At 38.7% G+C, this 26,177-nt stretch overlaps 1 protein-coding gene across 1 annotated transcript in view; it reads left to right on the plus strand.

Moving 5' to 3' along the window:
* Window positions 1-26,177, plus strand: part of PCDH15 (protocadherin related 15) — a 474,186-nt gene that overhangs the window by 225,120 nt on the left and 222,889 nt on the right. The window contains exons 10-13 of the mRNA XM_058188831.1: window positions 6,821-6,933; window positions 10,959-11,165; window positions 18,936-19,070; window positions 23,496-23,645. Coding sequence (XP_058044814.1) covers window positions 6,821-6,933; window positions 10,959-11,165; window positions 18,936-19,070; window positions 23,496-23,645 — 605 coding nt within the window. The remainder of the gene's footprint in view (window positions 1-6,820; window positions 6,934-10,958; window positions 11,166-18,935; window positions 19,071-23,495; window positions 23,646-26,177) is intronic.

Consider the following 26,177-nt stretch of genomic DNA (forward strand, 5'->3'; position numbering starts at 1 on the left):
TCGGACAGCGCTGGCTCTTCGGCTTTGAAACAGAGATGAGCACTGCCCCCTAGAGTCAGGAACAACTAGCAAGTATGTGCGAGGGGAACCTTTATCTTTACCTTATTTTATCAGCTGAAGTGGCAATCACCATAGTACTTCTTCTTAGCAGTTTACAGTTAAATCAGTTTCTAACATAGATTTCTAAAATAGGTTTCTCTGACACACACAAAGTTGTTAGAAGAACACAGTCCCTTTTTTACCCATTGAACAATTCGTATAATTATATGTCTAGGTAATTCAGATGCAATTTTGCAAGTTGTATTACTTTTCCTGAACGTCCATTTGACCTGTGAAATGTATTTCTTTTTTCTGTTTAAACACCTTCAAAATCTACATCCATTTTCTTCAATTAGTTCAATTTCTCTTGCTGCTCAGCTGTCAATGATTGCTACAAAAATTGTCATGTTTTTGGTAAGAGCAACAGATAGTAAAGTAGAGAAGAATAGATTATATTACAGCTGGATTTATAGAGCTGGGACGTTTCAGACTTCTCAGCCCATTTGATGAACTAATTATAAGTTGGTTTACTATGTGAAACATCTGTGTTCACATTTCATTTAACATATGGTTAATTCAGCAGTCAAAGACCCTCCATCGAGAGAGAAACATGTGGAAGAAAATAAATCTGTTAAGATGTAGCCATTGTGACAAGTACCACGGCTCCAAATGGCAACCATTTTCAATCATCACAGCTACGTAAAATTGCTATACAGAAGTGCTACTCAGGGGTTTTAGTTTAAAGTAAAATAGTGAAAGTTTTTAAAAAGTTTGTTTCAATGTTTAGTAAAGACTATGAAACAGAGCATGAGGGGCGGAAAAAAACACACCATAGAAAATACAAAACATTACAATAAAGAGGTGAAGCAATAGGTATGAGCTTAAATGGACTCCAGAGGATGGTAGAGGACAGGAAGGCCTGGAGGAACGTTGTCCATGGGATCATCAAGTGCGATTGGACACACAAGGAATTTGTCTTTGGTGCAGATGCTCTCAGGGTACATAAAAGAAAAGATACCTTCATCAAGAATCATAAGGTACAACACTTAATGATAGTCATAGGGTACAAATAAGCAATCAGGAAACAATCAATATCAATATTAACTTGAAAGATTAAAATGAACATACGAACTGTCTTATTAACTAAGTAGCTCTTATTATCTACTGTAATTAATAGAAACTATCCAGGGACCCAGTCTTTGTTCCCCGATCATGCAACTTATAACTCCAGTGGTAGAGTCTGTAATGTTCTACATAAAAAGCATGCAGTTTCATCTTTCTCTCTCTGGGTGTATACAGTATCAGTTGCTAGCTTCTGATACTCCATAGGACTATTTTGACATGCTCTTAACTTGCCCATCCTTTCTTTGTCTCAAGAGGTCCGAGCTCCGGACCTAACCCAGCATTAACAACTCTACCCGTGTGGTTGATAACTAGATTTATTAAACCAGACTCTGGCACGCAAATGAGTTCCAAAAAGCACGAACCAAATGCAGTCAGGATGTAAAGTCAGTGCTGGGAGCATCTGCCTGTCAGCGTGGTTATGTAGGCAAGCCATGCCCCTCCCCTGGTGCAGGCCTCATCTAGAAGGCAGCTTTGCATTGGAACAGCTGTTAGGGCCCCGCCAGCCACTTCGCAAGGCCTCACAGCTAGCAGTCAGGGCAACACCTTCGCCTCCTCACCCAGCTGATCATTGGGCATCACGGTTGCCTCGCGCTGCTCCGCTTCTCCTCTATGCAGCTGAACTGCAGCTTCAGCAGCGGTTCTTCAGCATGCTGCTACAGCCTCCAGCTTCACAACCCCCCTAACACCAGGAGCTTCCCTCCCCTCCCCTCCGCCCCGCCCCCAGCCCCCCGCCCCCCGGCCAAAGCAAACCCTGATGGGGAAACTGAGGTTTGACACTCCGCTTGTGTCATTTTTTTTTTCCAGAATGATTTTGGAAATGTTTCAAATAATACTGTTTACTGATTTTTTTTTCTTCAAATATCTATACGTAACTCTTTCTTTCAGACTCCTTATTTATCTCTTCTGGAGGTAGGGAGATTAGAATTTCCTTTTATGTCTATCAGCCAAAGCTTAGCTATATTTCTTGGAAAGGCAGGTTTGTGGAGGATTGCTATTTATTACTGTGGCTCTAAGTCTATGTAAGATGAAAGCAAATCCATCCCTACATTGGTGCTTTGTTTCCCCTGATTTCCAAGGCAACGTTCCTCTATGTGACTCCAGGAAATAACCTCAATAAACCTGGAATGTGTCAGGGTGGGAAGCTTAGATAGATTTTAGTCTTACATTGATGAAATAGGCTCAGGTGAGATCATTGCTTGGGAAAAAAAATCAAGGGTCCCCAACCTGTGGACCACGACCCACTTGTTGTGACCCAGGCCCAAGTAGGTAATAGGAAACTCAGTCAGTGAAAAAACAAACTTTATTCGAACAGCTGAGAATTACTTCATTCTCAGCTTAGTTCAACTAAATTAAATTAAATTCCTCCCAACACAAATTCCTCACTCCTATTGCAAACCTTGGTCCAATTAGGCAAACTTGCCAAAGGCCTTTCTTGGCAAACATTTAGAAGACACTGATACAAAAAATAAATGCAAGAAGACGAAGCTACCAACGTTGTTTTCCAGCAAAGCCCAAATACTGTTGCTGGTCTGTTTTAAGCCTTATGGGAGGGGCCAGTCATCTCTTGGCCCTACTCCTGAGTCATCCTCTTTGCTTGAGTTGCTCTTGCCTTCTGGCAGCTCTTCTCATGCGTGCATTAGGAACAGGATCCTCCTGTTTCTCTGCCTCACTACTGTCAGTCTCCGGAGGCTCTGGAGTCCTCACCTCACTCCCTGATGGCCCTGGCCCCACCTCAGCCTCTGACTGAGCTGTCATCCGGGCCTTCCCCAGTCTCCTTGCTGTCCGACTCGGTTGCCAGCTCCACAGATTGCTGGTGGACCACAACACCACTACCAAGCCATGGCCTATTGGTCACTGAGCCACATGAGTGGCTGGCCAGTGCACGGGCACACATCCCACTCATGCTAGCATTGCCACAAGTGTTGCATGGGCATTAGCATCACCATGAACATTGTGCATGCACTTGTGGCCCTGTTTGCATCTCCCGTGCATCTCTTGGCCCTGTTCACATGCACGCTCATGGCCCTGTCGTGCACATGTATCCATGCATAAAGGCACCTTTCCTTCCCCCGGGCCACCAATCCAGAAAGGTTTTTTTTTTATTTACATTTATATCCCGCCCTTCTCTGAAGACTCAGGGCGGCTTACAGTGTGTAAGGCAATAGTCTCATTCTATTTGTATATTTACAAAGTCAACTTATTGCCCCCCCCCAACAATCTGGGTCCTCATTTTACCTACCTTATAAAGGATAGAAGGCTGAGTCAACCTTGGGCCTGGTGGGATTCGAGCCTGCAGTAATTGCAGGCAGTTGTGTTTTAATAACAGGCTATCTTACAGCCTGAGCCACCACGGCCCTTCTTGCAGGTTGGGGTACTCTGCCTTAAGTCATGGAGCTATTGATTCTATACTGAGGCATTGATATTCAGTTTCAGTGATCAAACGGAAGTTCTTAAAATGGGAAACCTAAAAGAGCATTATTTAATGAACCAAACTGCTGTTCAGCCAAGAATCTCATATTCCTCCTTGCAGACAGGATCCTAAAGATCATTGTTTTCAGAAGACTATGCCTAGAATGGCCTAATTTGTTCTTAAAAGGCCTAATTTGACCTTAAAGGGGTAAATAATCATCCCAAATTCACAGGGTGAGCTCCTGTTACTTGCACAACTTCTGTACACCTAGCAGTTTGAAAGCATGAAAATGCAAGTAGATACAAGTAGATACCACTTCAGTGGGAAGGTAAGAGCATTCTGCCAGCCTTTGGCATATAGTCATGCTGATCACATGACCACAGAAAGTGTCTTTGGACAACAGTGGCTCTCTCAGCCAAGAAACGGAGATCAGCATCATGCCCAAGAGTTAGACATGACTGACTTTAGACTAAAACAAACGATATGACTTTACCTTTTATCTATAAGATGCACAAAATTATTATTTTTCTTTAGCAATTTCTCCTAGCTAATATTTTCACCCCCTCCCTTTTTGTCTTATTTTACAATATTTTGCTAGACCAAGACAACTTGACCTTCAGATTTCCACAATTAAGGCGCAAGTAGAAAAGCCTCAAAAAAACCTTGCCATTCCCATTCTTATCCTTAATTCTCCTTCCCTTAAAAGTGAGTTGTAGAATTTCAACCCAGGCACTTCCTCTGATGTCATCCTATCATCGGATGGCCTCTTCCATACCTGCAGAAAATCTGGAGGCAGAGGTGAACTCTCCACCCTTCAGTGCTTGCCTACCCTGACCTATATTGTATCAAACAGAGCAGAGGTCTCCAACCTTGGCAACTTTAAGACTTGTGGACTTCAACTCCCAGAATTCCTCTGACAGCAAAGCAGAGCAAAGCTCTGGGAGTTGAAGTCCACACGTCTTAAAGTTGCCAAGGTTGGAGACCCCTGGTCCAGAGAGCTGAAAGCATTTTCAGAAGTGTGCTTTTGAATATTTTCACATGTGAATGGTAGGGGCTAATTGAGAAACCCCCTGAATATTGTAGCTCCAAAATCTTGCCCAGAAACATATACCCACCATTTTGGTGGGTTTCATTTTTTTTTACTACCGGTTCTGTGGGTGTGGCTTGGTGGACGTGGTATTGCTTGGTGGGTGTGACTTGGTGGTGTGACTTGGTGGTATGGCTTGGTGGGCGTGGCAGGGGAAGTAAATCTCCATTCCCACCCCACTCCAGGGGAAGGTTACTGCAAAATCCCCATTTCCTCCTGATTAGCAGAATAGATGGGGGCGGGGCCAGTCAAAGTTTCTGCTACCGGTTCTCCAGAACTGGTCAGAACCTGCTGAAACCCACCTCTGCTGGGTGCCTGTTTTGCAGCACCAAGAGCAAACTTTTCTAGTCCCTCTTGCCTCCTTTCTTCTTTTATCTTTCTGTGACTCTATTGCCTTTTTAAAAAGTGTTATCTCTGTAATCTTCTTTTAATATTCCATGTGCATGCATAATTGGGTTTTTTTTTTGCTAGTTTAACGATCAGTTCAATAACGGCATCTTGATTTATGTGGGCTTATTTGCCCACCTGCATGGGATGTAGAAGGCCTTCGAAATTGTTAGTGAGTAAATCTTGTAATTAATTAATGAGAAGGTGTGTTATTTATTAATTAAAAACAAGCACGGGGTTATAATTTTACACGCCATCCCATGAACTATGTATAATGTCAAATGGTTGTTTGTCAATGTTATTGCAACCACCTCCGCTTATCGTTTTTCAATCTGGGAAGGAAAAGCGGTGTCATGCAATAATTACTACTTTGAATATAGGACCCCAGTTTCAAAATGCAACCATGAAAATAGCTTTCATGTTCCATGCAGTGGAAGAAGCATTTATCTGCTTTGTGCATGAATGCTCTCTATGCACATATTGTCAGCACAGCAAGAGGTATAATTGTTAACACTAGTAAGTGCTATTTTGCTGTGAGAAATAGGCTGTGCAATTGAAAAGCAGTGCTGTTAAGAAAATCAAAACGTGTTTCCCAAAGGAACATTGCAATTGGTTACATTGCAAATGGATGTTATGTTTAGCTTCGCTTGTATTTAAAGTTGTTATCTTTATTTTTATTTTTTTTAAAGTTATGCGCACAGACCAATAAAATATTTTATGTTGTTGTGCCAACTTTCAGATATAGAAAATGCTGTTGACATCCTTGGTTATAAAAGATTGACAGGGAAAGAATTCCAGGGAAAAAAAATCTGTAAATTTCACAACAGAAGTTCAGCAACGTCCCAACAGTCAGAAAGTGTCCATTCTTGGTCTTATCAGATCTCCTTGCAGGGCACTTTATGAGATTAAAGCAGTGGTGAAATCCAATTTTTTTTACTACCGGTTCTGTGGGCGTGGCTTGGTGGCCGTTGTGTGGCTTGGTGGGCATAGCTTGGTAGGCGTGGCAGGGGAAGGATATTGCATAATCTCCATTCCTTCCCAATCAGCTGGGATTCAGGAGGCAGAAAATAGATGGGGACGGGGCCAGTCAGAATTTTTAGTACCGGTTCTCCAGAACCTGTCAGAACCTGCTGGATTTCACCCCTGGACTAAAGCAATAAAATATAAATTTATAAATAAAATATAATTTTTTATAACCATATTAAAAGTAGCTAGCAGATGAATAAATTAGTGGAGTGGAATAAGTAATTATTGAATTTTTGCCCATGAAAACATCAATATAATATATCCAGGTGAGATTGGGAAAGATTCCTGATTCGAAACTCTACAGCATGAGTGTCAAACTCAATCGCGTCACATGACATATCAACAATTTTTGTCTTTGCGGAACCAAGGTGGGCGTGGCTTATGTATGATGCATCTGGGCTGGGGGCCACCAGTTTGATACCCCTGCTCTAGAGGGACACTATCTATTAATGCAAAATAATAATAATAGTTATTATTATTCAATTATCTTTCTCTACATCTGCTTTCTATAGCTCAGTACAGAAATTATCAATCAGATATTTTGCTATATATATTGGTAACTAGGCATCTTATATTTTATATGATCAAGGTACATTATTACTTGTATGCAAATTGTCCAACATACATATTTCATTCTTTAAAAAAAACCAGCAGAATTAATTTGATTGCTTTCTAGACAAATGATATGAACCTCATTTAAATGAAGTTACGGTTTTCCAGAGTGATTTTTGTGTGTTTTTTTCTAGGGACTCCTGAGGATTATTCCCAATATTTCAGTATGAATGCTACCACTGCTAAACTCAGCCTTCTAAAGCAAATAAACAGGGACTTCCATCAGAAATTTGATTTGGTTATTAAGGTAAATTCACTGATTTCTCATTTCTATATAGATACTGTAATCTATGGAAAACTTTAAGCTTATAATGAAATATTTTCAATATTTCAATATGGTCCCTTAAATATATTGACTTATAATTCATCAGTTTAATGTCAAAATGGAAGTAATCATTATAACCACTATTTTGATTGAAATGTTCAAGTTATCTATTTCATACTTTAGGAGAACAGTCTACAAACCCAGTTTCAGATTTTTAACATGCAGTGAGTATCATGGTTAATAGTTCTACACATTATGCTCAGTCAGGATGAAATCGGCTGACTTTTGCTCCCTGGTTCAGAATTTTAACCTAAGTCATAATTTTTTAAGCTGTGTTTCAACTGCATCTTGTGAAATGTAGAATTTCAAATATCTTACAAAGATAGGATTAAAGTATTACTTGCCGCCTTCAGTCTTCCTGATTTAATTTTAATTTAATATTTCACTTTCAAGGCCTCCTGATTCTGCAACTAACCTAGGCCGCTTACAATGATGTAAAATAACATATAGGTTTTTGAACTATTTGAGTGAAGAGAATGATACAGCTTGGCCAAGTTCTGCAGTGCCTAAGATGCATAGCAATTTGACTGGCAAATTTATTTTCCTATCTGTTGATCAATGTCAATATTATTTATCCAAGTGTTTGTTATGGACTGGTTGTTAACTGTTTCTATTCTGTTCTATTCTAGTCTATTCTTTCTATTCTATTCCATTCCATAAAGTTTTTATCTTTAAAAGGTTATTATTTAATATTTTGTTAGCATGCATGCATACATGCATGGCCATCAAATACTGATAATAAAATACCAGTATTTGATGACAATTATTCAGGTTTTTAAAATTATTCTACATTTTTCATTGCATATAAGTTCTTTGGATGTTCAAAATACAAAATTGGAATTGACACAAATGGTTTTACATAGTTACATGGTCAAATTTAATGTGGCAAAGTCCTATTCATTTATACTGAAACAGTTGGTGGTGGTATAAGCAGTAATATAGGTTTATACATTTTTTAAAAAAAATCCATTATAATTCTCGGTGGTCATATTCTAGTAGCTTTATAACTGGCTATATTATTAATAGATTTTTTGGCAGGCATTATTAGATTCAGATTACTGTGATTAGTGTGCAACTGGGTGGATAATAAGCAAGGGTATCAATCTATAAGACTAATAATTGCCACATGCTTTAGTTGCATCAATGCTTCGTTTAGCAGAAGAGTGTTAAAAGATACTAGAAAGATATGGCATATCATCCTGTACAGATATAGATGTTTTACAATATGCATCTCAGCAGAATAATGTAGTTTAACTTCAATGTATACTTTTTTTTTCAAAAATTCAGCTAAGACCGACTTGTAAGTTGTTTTTTTAAAGAAAAAGAATAGTTGGGTTCACACTTGATCAGAGCCAAAATCAGAACCAACAAGCAAGATTATGGCTTAACGTGTATGAATCTAGCCATGGGTGGGCTTCAAAATTTTTAGCAAGGGGTTCTCTGCCTGTGGTCATGGTAGGCATGGCCTAGTCAGCCTCCTGCACCATGGGGGGGGGATTTTTGCCCTCCCCAGGCTCCAGAGGCTTTCTTCGAGCCTCTGGGAGGGTGAAAACAGCCTCCAGGCTCCAGAGGCCCTTCCCAAACTTCCAGCAGGCCCGTTTTTTACCCTCTTCGAGTCCGTGCCTGCCCTGCACTTACCTGCATCCAAAACAGGCCGTGGGGGGGAATCCTGGGAAGGGCAGGGTGGGGTGGGTGGAGCCACCCAGGAGATTCTGGATTTGGGGGTTCTTCGAAGTGCACAGAATCTTAGCTAGAGGTTCTCCCGAACCCCTGTGAACCCTTAGCAGCCCACGCCTGCCAGATTGTAGTGGGCAGTATGCAAATAATGCTTAAATTGTAAATGACCCAGAGAGTGCTATGCAGTGCTATACGGCGATATATAAGCCTAAATGCTATTGCTACCTGTTCACTATTGAGTACTTTCAAAATTAAGTGAGGAGAAGTTTCCAATCCCAAAGCCCCTCAAAAATATATATTTTATTGACACCTCATTTATAGAACTGAGACATATGTTACCTTGAAAAAATGTAGGAGGACCAAATATTCATATTCAGAATCCTCTTTGTAAATTCTAATTCTTACACTGATCCCTTCTGAATAGATTTATTCATTCACTTTGAAGCAAAAGGCAGAATAATAGTTCATCTAAAGCTCTGGACTTTTGCTGTAATTGCATCTTTTATATCTGTACATGTATTATCAAAGGGAATCTTGTTCCTTTTCTGCCAAGAAAAAAAAATGCTAGTTTTAAAGAACAAAGCAACTGGCTTTTATTGCTTTGATATTTTTAAAAAAACACTTTTCCAGGAAAAAAAAAACAGTTGTTTACTTATGAACAAAACAAAAAGTTGAACAAATACATAATTCCCTTGTTTAGAAATGCTTAGTTTTGTCTGACTTCTGATAATCTTTATTCCCAAATGTGTTTGTTTTTTAAAAAATACATTTGTAATTAATGGAATGAGAACTTTTAAATTACAACAGCTTTAAAAAGTTTAAACATCCATATTCATCCACACAAACCTATCCGATTGATTGTTGAGGTATATGTGCCATCAAATTACACTGCCTAGCAAATATCAATTAGTTTTTGCTCCTGGGTAAAAAGTGTGTTTTCCAAATTCCTTAAGCCTAAATTAAATAGAAAATAGCTATTTTCTCTAACTGCTTAAAAAGATTTTTAAAAATCATCTTTTTGTCTGTATAGATATGAAACATTTGTAAGTTGTGGTCACAAAATCAGAGTAGCCATTATATAGCCATTTTTGCATAGGTTTTGGACATAACATATAAAACTTAGAACAAAAATTGAGTTACCTAATGTTGTTGATTGTTAGTGGCCACACAGATTTTTCTCCTGAAAGATCTCTTTCCAACGTTGTCCTTCAGGTCTTCCAATGGGTGAATGCATAATCACTATAACTGAGTCCATTTGTTGCTAATCATCCTCTTCTTTCAGGTTCCACTTTTCCCAGCCTTATGGATTTTGAAAGAGAGACAATTATTTGCATAATTTGTCCAAAATATGACATTTTGAGCCTGATCACTTCATGCATTAAATGAGAACTCTGAACTGATTTGTTCCGTGATCCATTTGTTTGTTTTATTCGCTATAGAATGTATTCTCAGGAGTTTTTTTTTTTCAACGCCAGAGTTCAAAAGAGTTAGTAGACTTTTTATCTTGCCTTTCTTTCTTTTTTTTTAAATGTTCGCTTCCACAGTCTATCTCAGAGAAAACCTTCACCTGTGTGCAGACTTACCTACCTATTTCCTAATGAACCATGTAGTTTTGTGATACATTTGGAGTACAGTTTAAATATGACTGTCTGGGTGTAATGTTTATTTTTATGAGTTAATGAGAGACTTTCATTTAGGGGGAAAAAAGAAGTCTGTATAGTTTGTGACTTGCTTCTAGTAATTCATCAATATGTGATGAATTACTGGCATCTAGCTTACATCTAATCCAGCTGCAGTTAGAAAGAAACACAAACAAGTCAGTAAAATGTATCTCCGCTCTAAAATACAAAATTAAAACCAATTAATGTTAAAAAGAATGACAGCAGGAATTTATACAGTGGTGGGATTCAGCCAGTTCGCACCTATTCGGGAGAACCGGTTGTTGGAAGAAATCTTATTTTGCTTTTTTTCCACTTTACAGGGCTAATCCTGTAAGGAAGGTAGGAAGGAAACATTCTGGTGTTGTTTCTAGCCTCATCTTTATTGCCATGCTTTCAGAAACTGCCTCTCTGGTTAACCCATATTACATTGTAACAGCTAAGGCGAAGTGCCTCATCGACATGAGTGATGTTGAGTTAGCCACATGCTAACACGATCATTTGGCCACCGAGCCACGACTACCCAGCTGGTCATTCGGGCAGAGAACCGGTTGTTAAATTATTTGAATCCCACCACTGAATTTATAGCATATTAACCTTTTGCTTTTGCAGGCTGAACAGGACAATGGCCATCCTCTCCCAGCCTTTGCTAATCTGCATATTGAAGTTTTAGATGAAAACAATCAGAAACCTTTCTTCACCAAATCAACATATGAAGGCTTTATTTCAGAATCTTCCCCTGTCGGTACAACTATTTCTGATAACCGGAACCTGACATCTCCGCTGCAGATCATAGCTTTAGATAATGATGTTGAAGAGGTTTGTATTTGATTTTTACCAATTTGTGCTTTTGGGGATTTGCAGCAGATATTACAAATGTTAGATTCTGTTTAGTCTCCGTTCTGCATGCATGTAACATGAAAAAGAAAAAAAAATCCTGAATATTTCAGAAGTTTGAGAACCAGTTATTAACGTTTTATCCTTCTATTAAATTTTTCATGTTAACCATTTGTGTCTAGGATGTATTCCAAACACAATACGTTGTATTCCAAACACATTAAATGTTTCCTAGAGGTTTCAGCAATTGAACTAGCTTTCACCTATAATGGAATCAAAATAATATGGATTATTTATTTATTTTTATTTATTTAATTTATATATCGCCCTTCTCCTGAAGGACTCAGGGCGGTTTACAGCCAGGGTAAAAACACAACTCAGAAAAGTTAAAAAACATTTAAAAACTACTTAAAATAAAAGACTGAAGGAAATATAAGACTATAATAAAACCCCAATAACAAACTTCATTAAGCCAGCCCTGCAGAATGAAATAGAAAGGTCTTTAGCTCACGGCGAAAGGTCCGGAGATCAGAAAGTTGACTATGGGCCCCAATTAGTTTTAATTTGGCCTCATTCAGTGGCCTCCCTCAAACCACTAAACAAATTCATGCAGAAAGTAAGTTTTAACAGAAAGAAGATAGACCTAAGATATTTTGGTAACTCCATCCAGTATTATCTTTTTAATAATTCAAAGGAAAAATGAAATGGTTTTTACTCTGAGGAAAGAAAGTTGAAATTGTGTGTGAATTAAAAATAGAACATGATTTCACACATGTGTACAATCTGAGGATAATAACTTGCTATATTTTAAAAGTTATGAAGTAAACATATTTACCATATTAAAATATTTACCATATTAAAAGATAAACCTTTATTTTTAGATGATTCTTTCCTAAATGGGAGATAAGAGAAAATATAGCTAATTACAAGTTTTTATCTCATCAAGGTTGCTGAAATAATTTTTCCCCCAGCAATAAATATGTCCGTCACACAGACTCACATACCTGCCTATCAGAAAGCCATGAGTTGCATAAGATATTCTGTTTATCCTGTTTATAGAATTATTTACCCAGTGTGTACTCTAACCATTCTGATTCACCAAAAAATACAGTAATATATCATTGCACATGGCTGCATTCCCTTTCCTTCTTTTATCAGAAACAGAAAAAAAAAAAAAAGATGGGGAGAAAACTAATAAAAGAGGTAGGAAGAAGGCGGGGTGAAATCCAGCAGGTTCTGGAGAACCAGTAGCGGAAATTTTGAGTAGTTCAGAGAAGTGGCAAATACCACCTCTGGCTGGCCGCAGAGTGGGGTGGGAATGGAGATTTTGCAATATCCTTCCCCAAGGAGTGGGGAGGGTATGGGGATTTTGCATTATCATTCCCCTGCCATGCCCACCAAGCCACACCATGCCCCCCAAGCCACGCCCACCAAACTAGTAGTAAAAAAAATTGAATTTCACCACTGGAAGAAGGATAACTGAACTAGGAGACAAAGGGGAGAAAAAGAGGAAGAAGAGGTAACAGAAGAGAGAAGGAAAGAAAATTAAGGAAAAAAGTTTAAGGGTTAGGAAAAATGTTAAAATTCAGCATGCCCAGCTAATCTTCAAAAAACGCTGATGCCTTTAAGAAGCCCACAGTGTATTTTATTCTTCTTAGCCACGCAGGATTACCTCTTTAAGTCTCAGGTAATTATCAGGGTGGGGGAAGAACTCCTCTTCCCATATGATACATCTTATCTTTCAGTAATGAGAAAAGCTATTCTCCTCATGTTTTAATCCCTAACTGATCTGCAGACCGTCTTTGGTTGCGCTTTTTGCTTTGTACATATCTTTTTAGATTAGTATGTATCTCTACATTAAATGTATTTATTGATTCTATTCTACCTGCCCAGGTCCAATCAACTCTGGGGGGAGAATAGAATAGAATAGAATAGAATAGAATAGAATAGAATAGAATAGAATAGAATAGAATAGAATAGAATTCCTTCAACACTGTCAAACTATTTACTAAATCTTTACTACTATTAATCTTCTCATCGTTCCCATCACCCATCTCCTTTCACTTATGACTGTAACTTTGTTGCTTGTATCCTTATGATTTATATTGATATTGTTTCCTGATTGCTTATTTGTACCCTGTGACTATCATTAAGTGTTGTAAGTGTTGTACCTTGATGAAGGTATCTTTTCTTTTATGTACACTGAGAGTATATGCACCAAGACAAATTCCTTGCGTGTCCAATCACACTTGGCCAATAAAAAATTCTATTCTATTCTAAAATAGAATAGAATAAATTGAATTGAATTGAATTGAATTGAATTTTATTGGCCAAGTGTGATTGGACACGCAAGGAATTTGTCTTGGTGCATACGCTCTCAGTGTACATAAAAAAAAAACCGTTCATCAAGAATCATAAGGTTCTTTAATTTATATTTATTATCACTTAATGGTAGTCATAGGGTACAAATAAGCAATCAAATCATATTAGGAAACAGTCAATATAAATTGTAAGGGTTAGCAACAAACTTACAGTCATACAGTCATTAGTGGAAGGAGATGGGTGATAGGAACGATGAGAAGATTAATAGTAGTGCAGAGTATCAGAATAAAGCCATGTACAACCCTAACAGTAGATCCATTCAGCAATACAAATGGAGCAAAACTTCCCAGTGGCTTCTCAGCAACATAACCTAGAGATTTTAATATCCCTTACCTCTGTCAAAACACCCACCTAGACCCTTTGTTCCTTCAATGGTATGTTAAATTCATCCCTCTTGGTTTTTTTAAGGATGTGCACTCTTATGGCAATGCAGAACTTCTCCAATCCACATAACTCATTAATCCCATTTGAATAATCAGTCTTACCCAACTTCACAATTCATGTTTGTTCAGAAAATCAATTCAGAATTTCCAGTTCCCTTTGGGGAATCAATTCATTTTGCAATTTCAATACTATTGACATTAGGTTTCCCTGTTGAAATTTCACAGTGACAAAGGAATCACAGTCTGGGCTTGAAAAAAAGTGGATTATTTGTAACTGTTAGTAATTACCCTGCTCAAAATCTAAATCAGTACGCTAAATGCTAAACAGCCTCTTCAAGCACTTTAGCTAATCCAGCAAGTCTCCGTTATACAGAACATGCTGATTTCTTTACAAAGTGTATGAGAGCTAACTTATTAAAAACAAGTACCACTCACAAGCTAGTAAAGAAGATCACGTGTGAGACTTTACTCAATGAATATCAGCCCACATTCATAGTCATGCTGTTTAAGGTGTAATAATTGAAATGAATACTTGAAAGTCCACAGTCATCTTTAACCCATCTCAATTGGCTTCAGAATAAATTCTGGATAAACCAAAAGGCCCAATATAATGAAAAACAGTGAAACGCCTGATACATAATATAAGGGAAAATGACTTAATACACCTCTATCTGTTTTTAAGAGTTTCTTCCTTTCTTTTAGCCATCAGAACTAGCATTCGGTTGTAAATTAAAATTCAGACAAATAATCCAATGGGGCAAGCTGCACATTAGCAGAAAAAAAAAATCATATGAGTCCCTGTCCTTCAATCATATAATGGAAAGCTATTGAGAGAAATTTAGCATTTGATATAATAGTTTCATTTCAACCCATAGTTGTAATCTTTTTACCAAGATGTCTAAAAGTTCTCATAATGAATGTTGATCACCCAGCTTTTTATTTCTTATTTCAATAGATTATTTTACTGGGTAGTATGTATTATTTAGAGGCAAGTGCTTCTGCTTATTCTATTTATTTCTTTATTTTTGCTTTTTAGATTCCATCAGGTGCCATTCCTGTAGGTATTTTAAGTGTGACTTCTTTTTGCTGTGTTACCTTTACCTCTTGAAGTTTTTTTAAATTAATTTTCTTTTACAGAAAAGATATTTTATACAATAGTGTTTGAAACTATCATAGTTCTTTGTGCTTTCTTTGAAAACTACTTCTTGTTAAAGCAAATTTTATCATTTGGTTTCAGAGCTAAAACTAGATTTTATACTCTATACATTTGCTACCTTTCTAGTATTGTTTTCAAGGTCCAAAACAATAATTTATTTTCTACTTTCAAAAATAAAAAGTGAAAGCTTTCATTTTCCTATACAACAAGTACAAAGTAGCTGATTACAGCTTGTTATGTTAATTCTTATTTATTATTTTACTTAGTAAACAAATTTCTATGACTGTCCATCTATTAAGAAAAATTAAGCAGAAATTAAAAATTAAAATTAAAAATAAAACCAGAATAGAATTAACAAAATTAATTTAAAGAAATGTATTTTTTCTTTAAGTATATGGTACTTAATATGCTTATGAGCAAGAATCACTTAATGCAATAAAATCTACTTCTATAACTAACGGTAGAAGCATGAGTGAATATTTTTCTTGATTGTTCTTTGCATCTGTGTTTCTAAGCTTCAGACAAACATATATTTGGCCAAAATGCAGGAATCACTGCACCTTTTTTTCAGTTTAAGCTATATTTTTATTAGGCTGTTTTGTAATACTGTACTCTTTCTTTGTAAGCATCTCTTCTACTTTCTGTGTATATATAGCAGTCTTTTCTGTAATATTGCTTGATCTCAAGATTAATGTATAGAAGACAGCCAAAGGGCAAAAAAACCCCTTAATATATCAAAGAACGTAGTTCTTTCCCTGATTGCTGGTTCCTTCCACATGATTGCAGTGGTGTGGTCCTGAAGTATACTATATGTCTGACCTTACTAGGGCTACCTAGTAAGATATATATCTCCTTTATAGTGATAGTTTTACAGCTAAAACTAAAGGTTTTACAGCTCAGATCTAATAGCAATCTCTATTACAGGTAGTCCTTGACTTATGACCCACAATTGGGACCACAATTTATGTTGCTAAGCAAGGCAGTTGTTAAGTGAGTTGCACCCAATTTTGCTACCTTTTGTTGTGACCCAGGCCCAAGTAGGTAGTAATAAACTTAGCCATGGAAAAACAAACAAACTTTATTCATACAGCTGGGAATTACTTCATTCCCAGCATTGTTCAAATCAAAGTATAATAAATGCCTCCCAACACAAATTCCTCAGTTATCTCGCAAACCTTGGTCCAATTAGGCAAACTGCCAAAGGCCCTTCCTGGCAAACATCCAGAAGCCACAAAAACAAAGACATAGATGAAGCAGAAGATGAAGCAGAAGACACAGCTACAACATTGTTTTCTGACAAAGCTCAAATGCCAGTGCTGGTCTGTTTTAAGCCTTATGGGAGGGGCCAATCATCTCTTGGCCCTACTCCCAAGTTGTCCCCTCTGCTTGAGCTGCTCTTGCCTTCTGGCAGATCTTCTCATGCGTGCATTAGGAGCAGGCTCCTCCTGTTCCTCTGCCTCACTACTATCAGTTTCTGGAGATTCTGGAGTCCGCACCTCACTTCCCAATGGCCCTGGCCTCATTTCAGCCTCATCACTGTCCGACTCCTTTGCCAGCTCCGTAGGCTGCTGCCGGACCACAACATCTTTTCTGCCAGGCAAATTGCTGGAGTTATTCAGTAAATCATGCAGTCATTACGTAAATCTGGCTCTATTGGCTTTGCTTGTCAGAAGCTTGCTGGATAGGTCACAAATGACAATCACCTTTGTGATCTAGGATGCTGCAACCATTGTAAATACATGTCACCTGCCACACCACCTCAATTTTGTTCATGTGACTGTATCGGAAGTAGCGACAGTTCTAAGTAGGAGGAATGGTTGTAAGTCACTCTTTTCAGTGCCATTGTAACTTCAGATGGTTGCTGAATGGAGGTTTGTAAGTCAAGGAATAGCTGTATTTCTTTTCAGATCATTCAAAAACCTCGACTTTCAAATTAATCAACAGATGAGCTGACATGCTAAACATCTTTACAATAATATTGTAAAAGTATTCCATTATTTAGTATGATTACATGAAGAGAGAAAAAAAAATCATTGCAATATTTTTGGAAAAGGGGAAGTGTCAATATTGTGGCTCTTGTTCTGAAAATTGATGGTATTAAATCAGTTCTTTAGTTCTCTGTACTGCCTTGAAGCCCAATAGTTTTCTGGTAGCACAGTATCTTCTACCTGGGAAAATACTATTTAACCTCAGGAGTACTGTCTCTTGCTATTTCTGTGACGCACAAGGTTGTGTTACTTATTCAGAGGTGTAGAATTAACTATTCTGCACAAAATTGGAACAAATCAGGTCAAGAATGAAATTCAGGAATGTAGAGAGAAAAATGTACTATTTCTGCAGGGTGTTTGACTTGCTTATTTTTAATTGTTTTGTGTCTCGTCATCTTTGATTATAATGTTAACATATGGATTGTCAAGCTATGCCACGCTGAAGGCAATTTGTCAGGTTGATTGTTTTTTCAATATTTTAACAATTCCGTAGCGATGGAGGGATCCATCACCGTCATTCTGGTGCTCCAAGCTCCAGATGATATGGTTCCCTTTCTGTTTTGTTTTTTTTAAAAGATCATTCATAGCCATAAAAATTAACATCACAATCTTTTGTTATATATTGCAAAATCCACAGCTCCAAACCAATTGCCAAAATTTCAAAGCTACTGTGCTTTCCAACTGCATTAAGCATGCTGGCAGTTTTCTCAAGACCTTCAATAAAGGCTGGTCGTTTTGAATCAGAAATTATCCTTTTTCCATTGTTGCATTAAAATTCAGGTTGTTCACAATTGGCTTTTGTAGCGAATATATTGTCAATAAATCAAACAGGTATTTTGCTATGGTCTGATGTTTCTGTTCATATAGTAGATAGCTAAGGTTTTCAACCTCCCCTTGCTTTTTTAAGTTTGTTATAGAAATATATGTTAATTACCAAATTGTTCTAAACCTGCTAGATCAGTGTTAGTTACCAAGGAAAATAATAAAGGTTTGTCTCTCATATTTTGGTTAAAAGCAGTGAACTGGGAAGAGGGTTTTATTTTCCAATATCTCCCTCCAATTCAAGAGAGAATTCGCTATTCCAGCAATTTATGTTGATTACAATTTTCTCCTGAATGTCATTGTTAGTCCAGATGACTAATGCTATCATTAAAATAGTCTTGGGGTGTGTGTGTGTGTGTGTGTGTGTGTGTGTGTGTATTTTCTGAGGTTTTCACGGGTGTTTGTATATAGGTCTTTGGTTATTCGGATTTTCTCCCGCATAAAATTGGAAGTGTCTTGGCGACGTTTCGGCGAAGTCTCATTCGTCATCTTCAGGCTGGTGTTTACAGCTTCGTGTTTCTAGGGGCAATGTGTAATCGCAGCTGTTTCTTCCTTCCTTCTTCCCAACCAATTAGTTCAAATCCCCATTAGCAGTTAAAAGGAAGAAACAGCTGCGATGTAGCACGACCACGAAGCCAAACAGCAGCAGTGCAGCTCACCAGCTCAAATCCCCCTGCAGCACAGATTAGACTGAGCACAACCAAGCCCCCCTCCCACGTAAAATTGGAAGTGTCTTGGCGACGTTTCGACAAAGTCTCATTCGTCATCTTCAGGCTTCAGCTTCGTGCTTCTGGGAGCAATGTGTGATTTTACACGGGAGAAAACCCGAACAACCAAAGACCTATATACAAACACCATGAAAACCTCAGAAAACATATATATGTATGTATATATATATGTATGTATATATATATATATATATATATATATATATATATATATATATATATATATATATATATATATATATATAGTTATTAACCCTTTGAAAATGTAATTATCATCTTGTTTTACTTTGAAGACAAAGGACCCACTGCTCCACCTGTTTCTAAATGACTACAATACATTTTTCACTGTGACTCAGACTGGAATATCCCGCTACCTCACTTTACTTCAGCCAGTTGACAGAGAATTCCAGCAGCTATACACATTTTCGGTAAGCGATGGGGATTTTAAGAGTTTTGTCAGAATAGCACTGGTAATCTTTTCAACTATTGCAAAAGCTAAGCAATTGAATTTAATTTGGCAGAGATCTTAAGAAAACTGTTAGAATGTCATAGAATTGAACAAGCTATGAAGCATAAAACAATAAAAATGAACAGACCTTGCACCGCATATTAAATAGCAACACCTAAGTAAAGTTAAAACTAATAAAACTATGTAGTTATAAAAATTTAGCTGATGGGTTTCTTGTTGATCTGGTAAAGTGTTTAATATACATTCTGCCATACAGTTGGAAAGGTAGATTAAAGTTAAGTTTAGGCTTGACCAACTCATTGGACTTCCTGAGAAACACTTGTAATGGTATCAGAACAAAACTAAAAACAAACCAAAAATAGGACCACAGGATTGCAAACAGATAGCTGTCCAAATTCTGCTTGAAACTATGCAGTGAAATCTATCTACCTTTCATTTAAACCATCTCTTCTAGTCTTGGCTCATGGCAATTGATTAAATGTTGCCTCTGCACAAATGATACGTATTTTTCTCCATTTACTGAATATGGCGCTCATACTTCAGACCAAGGTTTTTCAAACTGTGTTCCACTAAAACCTAGCATTTCTTGAAAAATTGTAAGAAATAGTGGAACACTTCAGAGTGTGGCTACTGGGTGTATCTTATAGATTTTTGACTGCAAATCACGAAAATAAGTACATACCATTTTATAGAAGTCTTCTATTTTTACACAATGACAGTGTACACCCTGTTGGCTATGTTATGAACATGAAAGAAATATACAAATACATGGAGATGTTGATGAAGCACATTCAGTACACCAAATACAACTGGAATATCATGGAGATCTAAAAGTAACGGCTGTGCTGTCTGGAATGCAACTCAGTTATACTAAGTCATGGTGTTACATGTGTAAATAGCTCAGCCATGCAAGAGACTCACAATAGATTAGATAGGAATAGCCACCAAAAAGAATTTGGTTCCAGGTCAGAAAAATATGGCACATAAACCACTTGTTGATCCAACAAAAATATTTTTTGGCTCCCCTTCACATAAAGTTCAGACTGATGAATTCTTTTGTGTGAAAGTGATGAACAACGAACATGAAGACTTTCCTTATTTGAGATTGATGTTTCCAAGAATAACTGGTGCCAAGATTACGGAAAGCATTTTTGTTGGTCCACAGAATAGATACATCATCAATGACAAGTGGTTTGAAGATCTGTTAGTGGAGCCAGAGAAAATCACCTGGAAAGCATTCAAGGATGTTCTTGAAAATTTTCTTGGCAACAACAGAGCACCAAACTACATTCAGCTGGTTGACAGATTTGTTAAAGCATACAAGACCATGAAGTGCAACATGTCACTGAAGATTCATTTTCTGGCATTCATACTTGGACTCCCTCCCCCCAATAATCTAGCTGTAGTCAGTGATAAACATGGACATTGCCAAAATGGAAAAATAGTATCAGGGTAACTGAAATCCATCAGTGCTGGCTGATTATTGTTGAACACTGCAGTGAGATGCATTCAACCCTGAATGCAAGTGAAAATAAGCAGCAAAACACTTTTAACCCTGTTGAACTCATGCAGTGTGTCAGAACTTTATGTTGTCAAGTACATTATAGTCATTAGAAGTTAATTTCATATTTCTCAAGATTCCTACATGATATAGTCATTCTGAAATTATATTTGTGTTCCATTTGAAGGGACCTATCATAATCCAGAAATATTTTACAAGAGGAATTCTCCACTCCTCCGAATACAACAAAATACCTTATACCACCAGACTTGAAATCCTGGGTTTAGAAAATTTAGAACTCCGCCGCCTTCGACAGGACCTGTGTTTAACTCACAGAATCATCTATTGCAATGTTCTTCCTGTTGAAAACTTCTTCAGCTTCAATCATAACAATGCAAGAGCAAACAATAGATTTAAACTTAATGTTAACCGCTTCAATCTTGATTGCAGAAAATATGACTTCTGTAACAGAGTTATTAATGCTTGGAACACATTACCTGACTCTGTGGTCTCTTCTCAAAATCCCAAAATCTTTAACCAAAAACTATCTATTATTGACCTCACCCCATTCCTAAGAGGTCTATAAGGAGCGTACATAAGAGCACAAACATGCCTACCGTTCCCTGTTCTATTGTTCCTCTTCATTATATCCAATTAATATAGTTATTACATACTTACACTCATATATATGCTTATATATTATATAGTTATTTCATGTTAATGCTTATATATACTGTTATGACAAAATAAATAATAAATAAATAAATAAATCACCAAATATTTTGCAGGAAGCAAAACTTTTTGATTAAAATGGTTGGCGAGTAGGATTAAGGGCAAAAAGAAAGTTCACTCAACTGCAAGAGCTTTGCCTCTTGAATAAGGTACAACTCACCAGTAAAGGTAGTCCTCACTTAGCAACCACAATTGGTATCGGCAAATCATGTAACCACAATGGATTTCTGGCATCACTTCCCTCTCCGTCATTTTCACTGCAGTTGTTAAAGAGAACATCGCATAATCGCGGCTTACACATTTTTTTCCCTGCATTCTCCATTAATTCTTCTTGTCATAAGCTGAGTGGGAAGTACACAAATAGCAATCACACATACTTTAGTTGCAACGTGCCCAAATGCTAATTGCATGGCCACAGGAATTGCAACATTTATAAATGATTTATAAACAAGGCATGAAGCTGTTTGGCTTCTTCAAATCGCCCTGATCTATCCAACTCATTGAAATTACCATTCCTGATAACTACTTTATGTTTAAAGTATTTTTACTTTAATTTGCAGTATTTTATTTTAAATGGCCAATGTTTGTTGAAAAGAATTGTTAATTGTTATTAAAACTTCTTACATAGGTTTTATTCCTGCCAGTTTGATCTAAAAACAAGAAAGCAGGAGATTGTGAGTTCAAGTCCTGTCTTAGACATGAATATCAGCTAGGTCATTTTTAAGCCAGCCACTCTCAGCGTAACTTACCTCATAGGGTTTTGGTTGTAGGAGAAGGTAGGTGGATATGTTCGCCTCCTTGAGTTATTTGAATAAACAATATAGGTTGGATATAAACAACCAAACAAATAAATTGTTATGTGCTCTTTTATCAATGTCTTGAAAACATTCTACCCTTTAGGTATCTTACTGTTATTTGTTATATTTTTTAGGAAGAAAGCTATTTAATTTGCAGGGTAATGACAGTAATAAAAAGTACATACAAATCTATGTTACTGCAATCTTTGGAAAGAAAAATATATAATGAAAGTATGTTTCTTGGATAAAAAAGTAACAAAATGTTTATTCTCACTTTAGAATATTTTATCTGCATGATAATTAATCATCTGAAATTTGTTAGAATTATTTTTCTGCGAAGAGACTTTTTTACACATTAGACAGAGAAATCGTGCTAATGTAAAACTACCCATGGATCCCTATAGATCAGTGGTTCTCAACCTGTGGGTCGGGACCCCGTTGGGGGTCGAATGACGATTTGCCAGGGGTCGCCTAAGACCATCGGAAATATGGGAAGTATACTTGTGAGTCGAAGAATCGCGCTCCAATGGTTGACTCTACAAGCCAGCTGCAGGCTCTTCAAATCGCTAGCCGAATTCGGCTTCAGGCGCGATGAATTAAAAAAGAGAGAAATCTTTGCTCTGATGTCTCCCTCTCAAGCCAGCTGCAATCACTCCCAATCGCTAGCCTAATCTGGCTTCAGGCGCAATAAACTTAATAGGGGAGGAGTCTCCGCTTTAATGCCTCCGTCCTCAAGGCAATCGCAAGCAGTTCAGATCGCTAGCCAATACGGCTAGAGGCGCGATAAACTCAAAACGAAAATAATTTTATGGTTGGGGTCGCCACATCGTGGGGAATTGTATTAAAGGGGTCGCCACATCATGGGGAATTGTATTAAAGGGGTCGCCATATCGTGGGGAATTGTATTAAAAGGGTCGCAGCACTATAAAGGTTGAGAACCACTGCTATAGATGATAAATAACTTTGTAAATTCAGTTGAATATGAACCAAAAATATAGTTTAATTCCAGACTAAATGAGAACAACCTTAATGCTATTAAAATCAATCAGATCTAAAATGAGTCATTTGAAATGGGAATTAAACATATACCATCCACAATGGGATCTATAAAGAATATCATAAAATAATAATTTTAATTTCAAATAACTTTGTTAAATGCCAATGATTTTTTTTTAGATGCAGTTATATGTGAAACGTATTTTATGCATTTGAAATACATGCTTAGAGGTTTCTTCAAAGGAATTAGTTTTTTAAGTGTTCAAACTAGTGAGTTAGTAATTTAGTCATAACAAGAAGCAGAACTGTTTATATGCATTATATCACAACTATTTCTTCACGTCTGTTTATTCTGAAGATTACAGCTTCCGATGGGGTACAAGAAAGTTTTCCAGTCACAGTCAATATTTTTGTGCTTGATGCTAATGATAATTCTCCAACCTTCTCAAACATCTCATATAATGTGAAGATCTATACAGACATGAGACCTGGAGAAAGCGTTATCAAGGTAATAGAACAGTTTCTTTTGTCTGCATTTTCAGCCAACTTTTTTCCTAAAAATAATAAGATATTTGAAAATAAATTTGTGTAATGGAACAAAGGGAGTTATGATATAACCTTAGAAAGAGAACATAAAATTCAAATGAATTTATTATTGCTATAAAGATTGGAAATCATTTCTTTATATTCTGTCTTTTCTCATTTCCCCCCTATTTTTCCCCTTTTTAAAAAAAAAAAATTCTTTGTTCTTTTCTCACCACTTTTCTTTTTTTCTTCATATGTTTTGTTCGGCAAAAATACTTTAATAAAAAATAATTTTAAAAATGAAAATAAGTTTGCGTGGGAGGAATTAAACTGTTCTTAGGATCATAATCTCCGCTACTTGCTAGAATCTTCTAAAAAGCTGGACACCTACAGATACACTAACAATAGGACATGATTGCTAACCAAATAGACTCATGTTTAATGACGGACAGACTAATTGCTCCTTTGCTGTTAAGCTGGTGCTTTCTCCAACAAATTGAAAAAAAAAAATTCCATTGCAAACATTATTAGAGTTATTTAGGTAACTGACCAATATAAAAAAAAAGGTTAATTTTTGGCCACGAATGGAAAAGAAATATAATATTGTCTGTGGATGAAGAATAAAGGCTGCTATGTAAGTACAAAGGGGGAACATAGGAAGCAATGTGAGAAAAGGTGTGTGTTTATTGCTGCTGCTGAAAGGAATAATAATTTTATTTTTATTTATTTTATTTTTTTAATTTATTTATTTTGTCACAACAGTACCTTATATACTCGAGTATAAGCCGACCCGAATATAAGCCGAGGTACCTAATTTTACCACAAAAAACTGGGAAAAACTATTGACTCGAGTATAAGCCTAGGGTGGGAAATGAGGCAGCTACTGGTCAATGTAAAAAATAAAGATAGAGCCAAGACCCGTGGACCGGCAAGCTATCTTTTCCAAAGGCGAAAAGAGGGCGAGTGAGAGGAGGGCGAGTGTGTCAAACGCCAAGGGGCGAGAGGAGGCGAGTGACAACGCCCCTCCGCCTCCGAGGCGAGAGGAGGACGAGTGAGAGGAGGCGAGTGTGTCAAGCGCCAAGGCGAAGAAAGTAAATAAAGAACTGAGGCGTGCAATTTTGAGGATACGCGCTGGGCTTGGGGGGTAACGGGAGGGGAAAGAGAATCGTTCCAAAAGCCACTCGCGAGGCGGAGTTTGCGGGAGTATCTGGATTCACCTTCTGACATCGCCCTCAGCGAGCCCTCCTAGTGCTGCTTCGACGCCGTTTCAGCCTCCAAAGTGACTGTCAGTCTAAATCCACTTTGCTCGAAGCCCCTCGTTTCTTCCTTTCCCACTACACACCTGAGGTCCCCGAGGCGACGCGCATTACCCGAGGCGGCGGGGCCCGCCGTCCTCACGTGCTGCTAATCCCTCCTCCCCCAGCAAATCCAAGAGTAGCTGAGAAAGAAAGCGGGCTGGCTTCACCCTCCTCCCCGACCTGCGCAACGTGCCCGGGCTCCGCGCTCGCCTTTACCTTCGAAGAAGCGCTGCAGAGCCTCGGTCTCGTCCACCACCTCCATAGCTGGGCCATGCACCAAGCAGTCGGGCTAGTCGCCGAGCCCGCACAGGGGCATCCCCCCGGCCAGGGCGCCTCGAGCGCGCAACACCGGCGGCGCGCGCCCCGGAGCCCTTTTCGCCCTGGGACTTCGCACTAGGCTCCACCGGACTCTGGCCCCGAGCTGGGGTGTGCCTCCGTCACCTGAGCAGAAGCCACACGCTTTCCACCGGGGCGATTGGCTCCCGGGCTCCCCCAGCCGGCACTTCACAGCGGCCTCCCCCCACCCACCCACCCCCACTGCCGCTTCGCACTCAATTTCGGCTTTTCGGAGAGGAGGGCGAGAGTGACAAACGCCCCCTCCGCCCCCACCGCGAGAGGAGGGCGAGAGTGACAAACGCCCCCTCCGCCCCCCCCGCGGGCAAGGGGAGGCAGTGAGAGGGGCGAAAATGTCGAACGCCCCTCCGCCCCGCCCCTCCGCCGACCACCGCCGCCGCCGCCATCAAAAGCGGCGGAAGAAAATGCCAGAGACCAGCCGCCGCCCAAAGCGAGCTGGCCGAGCTGGCAAAGCATGCCGGCAGCATTTGGGCTCGTCCTGCCGGCACTTCACAGCGGCCTCCCCACCCACCCACCCCACTGCCGCCGCACTCAATTTCGGCTTTCGGAGAGGAGGCGAGTGACAACGCCCCTCCGCCCCCACCGCGAGAGGAGGCGAGTGACAAACGCCCCCTCCGCCCCCACCGCGGGCAAGAGGAGGACGAGTGAGAGGGGGGCGAAAATGTCGAACGCCCCCTCCGCCCCCCCCCCCCTCCCCCGGCCCCCGCCGCCCCCGCCATCAAAAAGCGGCGGAAGAAAATGCCAGAGACCAGCCGCCGCCCCAAAACGAGCCGGCCGAGCTGGCAAAGCATGCCGGCAGCATTTGGGCTCGTCCTGCCGGCCCAGCTGTTCCCGAGGGCAAAAAACCCTACAACTACAACTAA

Source organism: Ahaetulla prasina, chromosome 6 (genome assembly GCF_028640845.1).
Source record: "Ahaetulla prasina isolate Xishuangbanna chromosome 6, ASM2864084v1, whole genome shotgun sequence".
NCBI classification, from domain to species: domain Eukaryota; kingdom Metazoa; phylum Chordata; class Lepidosauria; order Squamata; family Colubridae; genus Ahaetulla; species Ahaetulla prasina.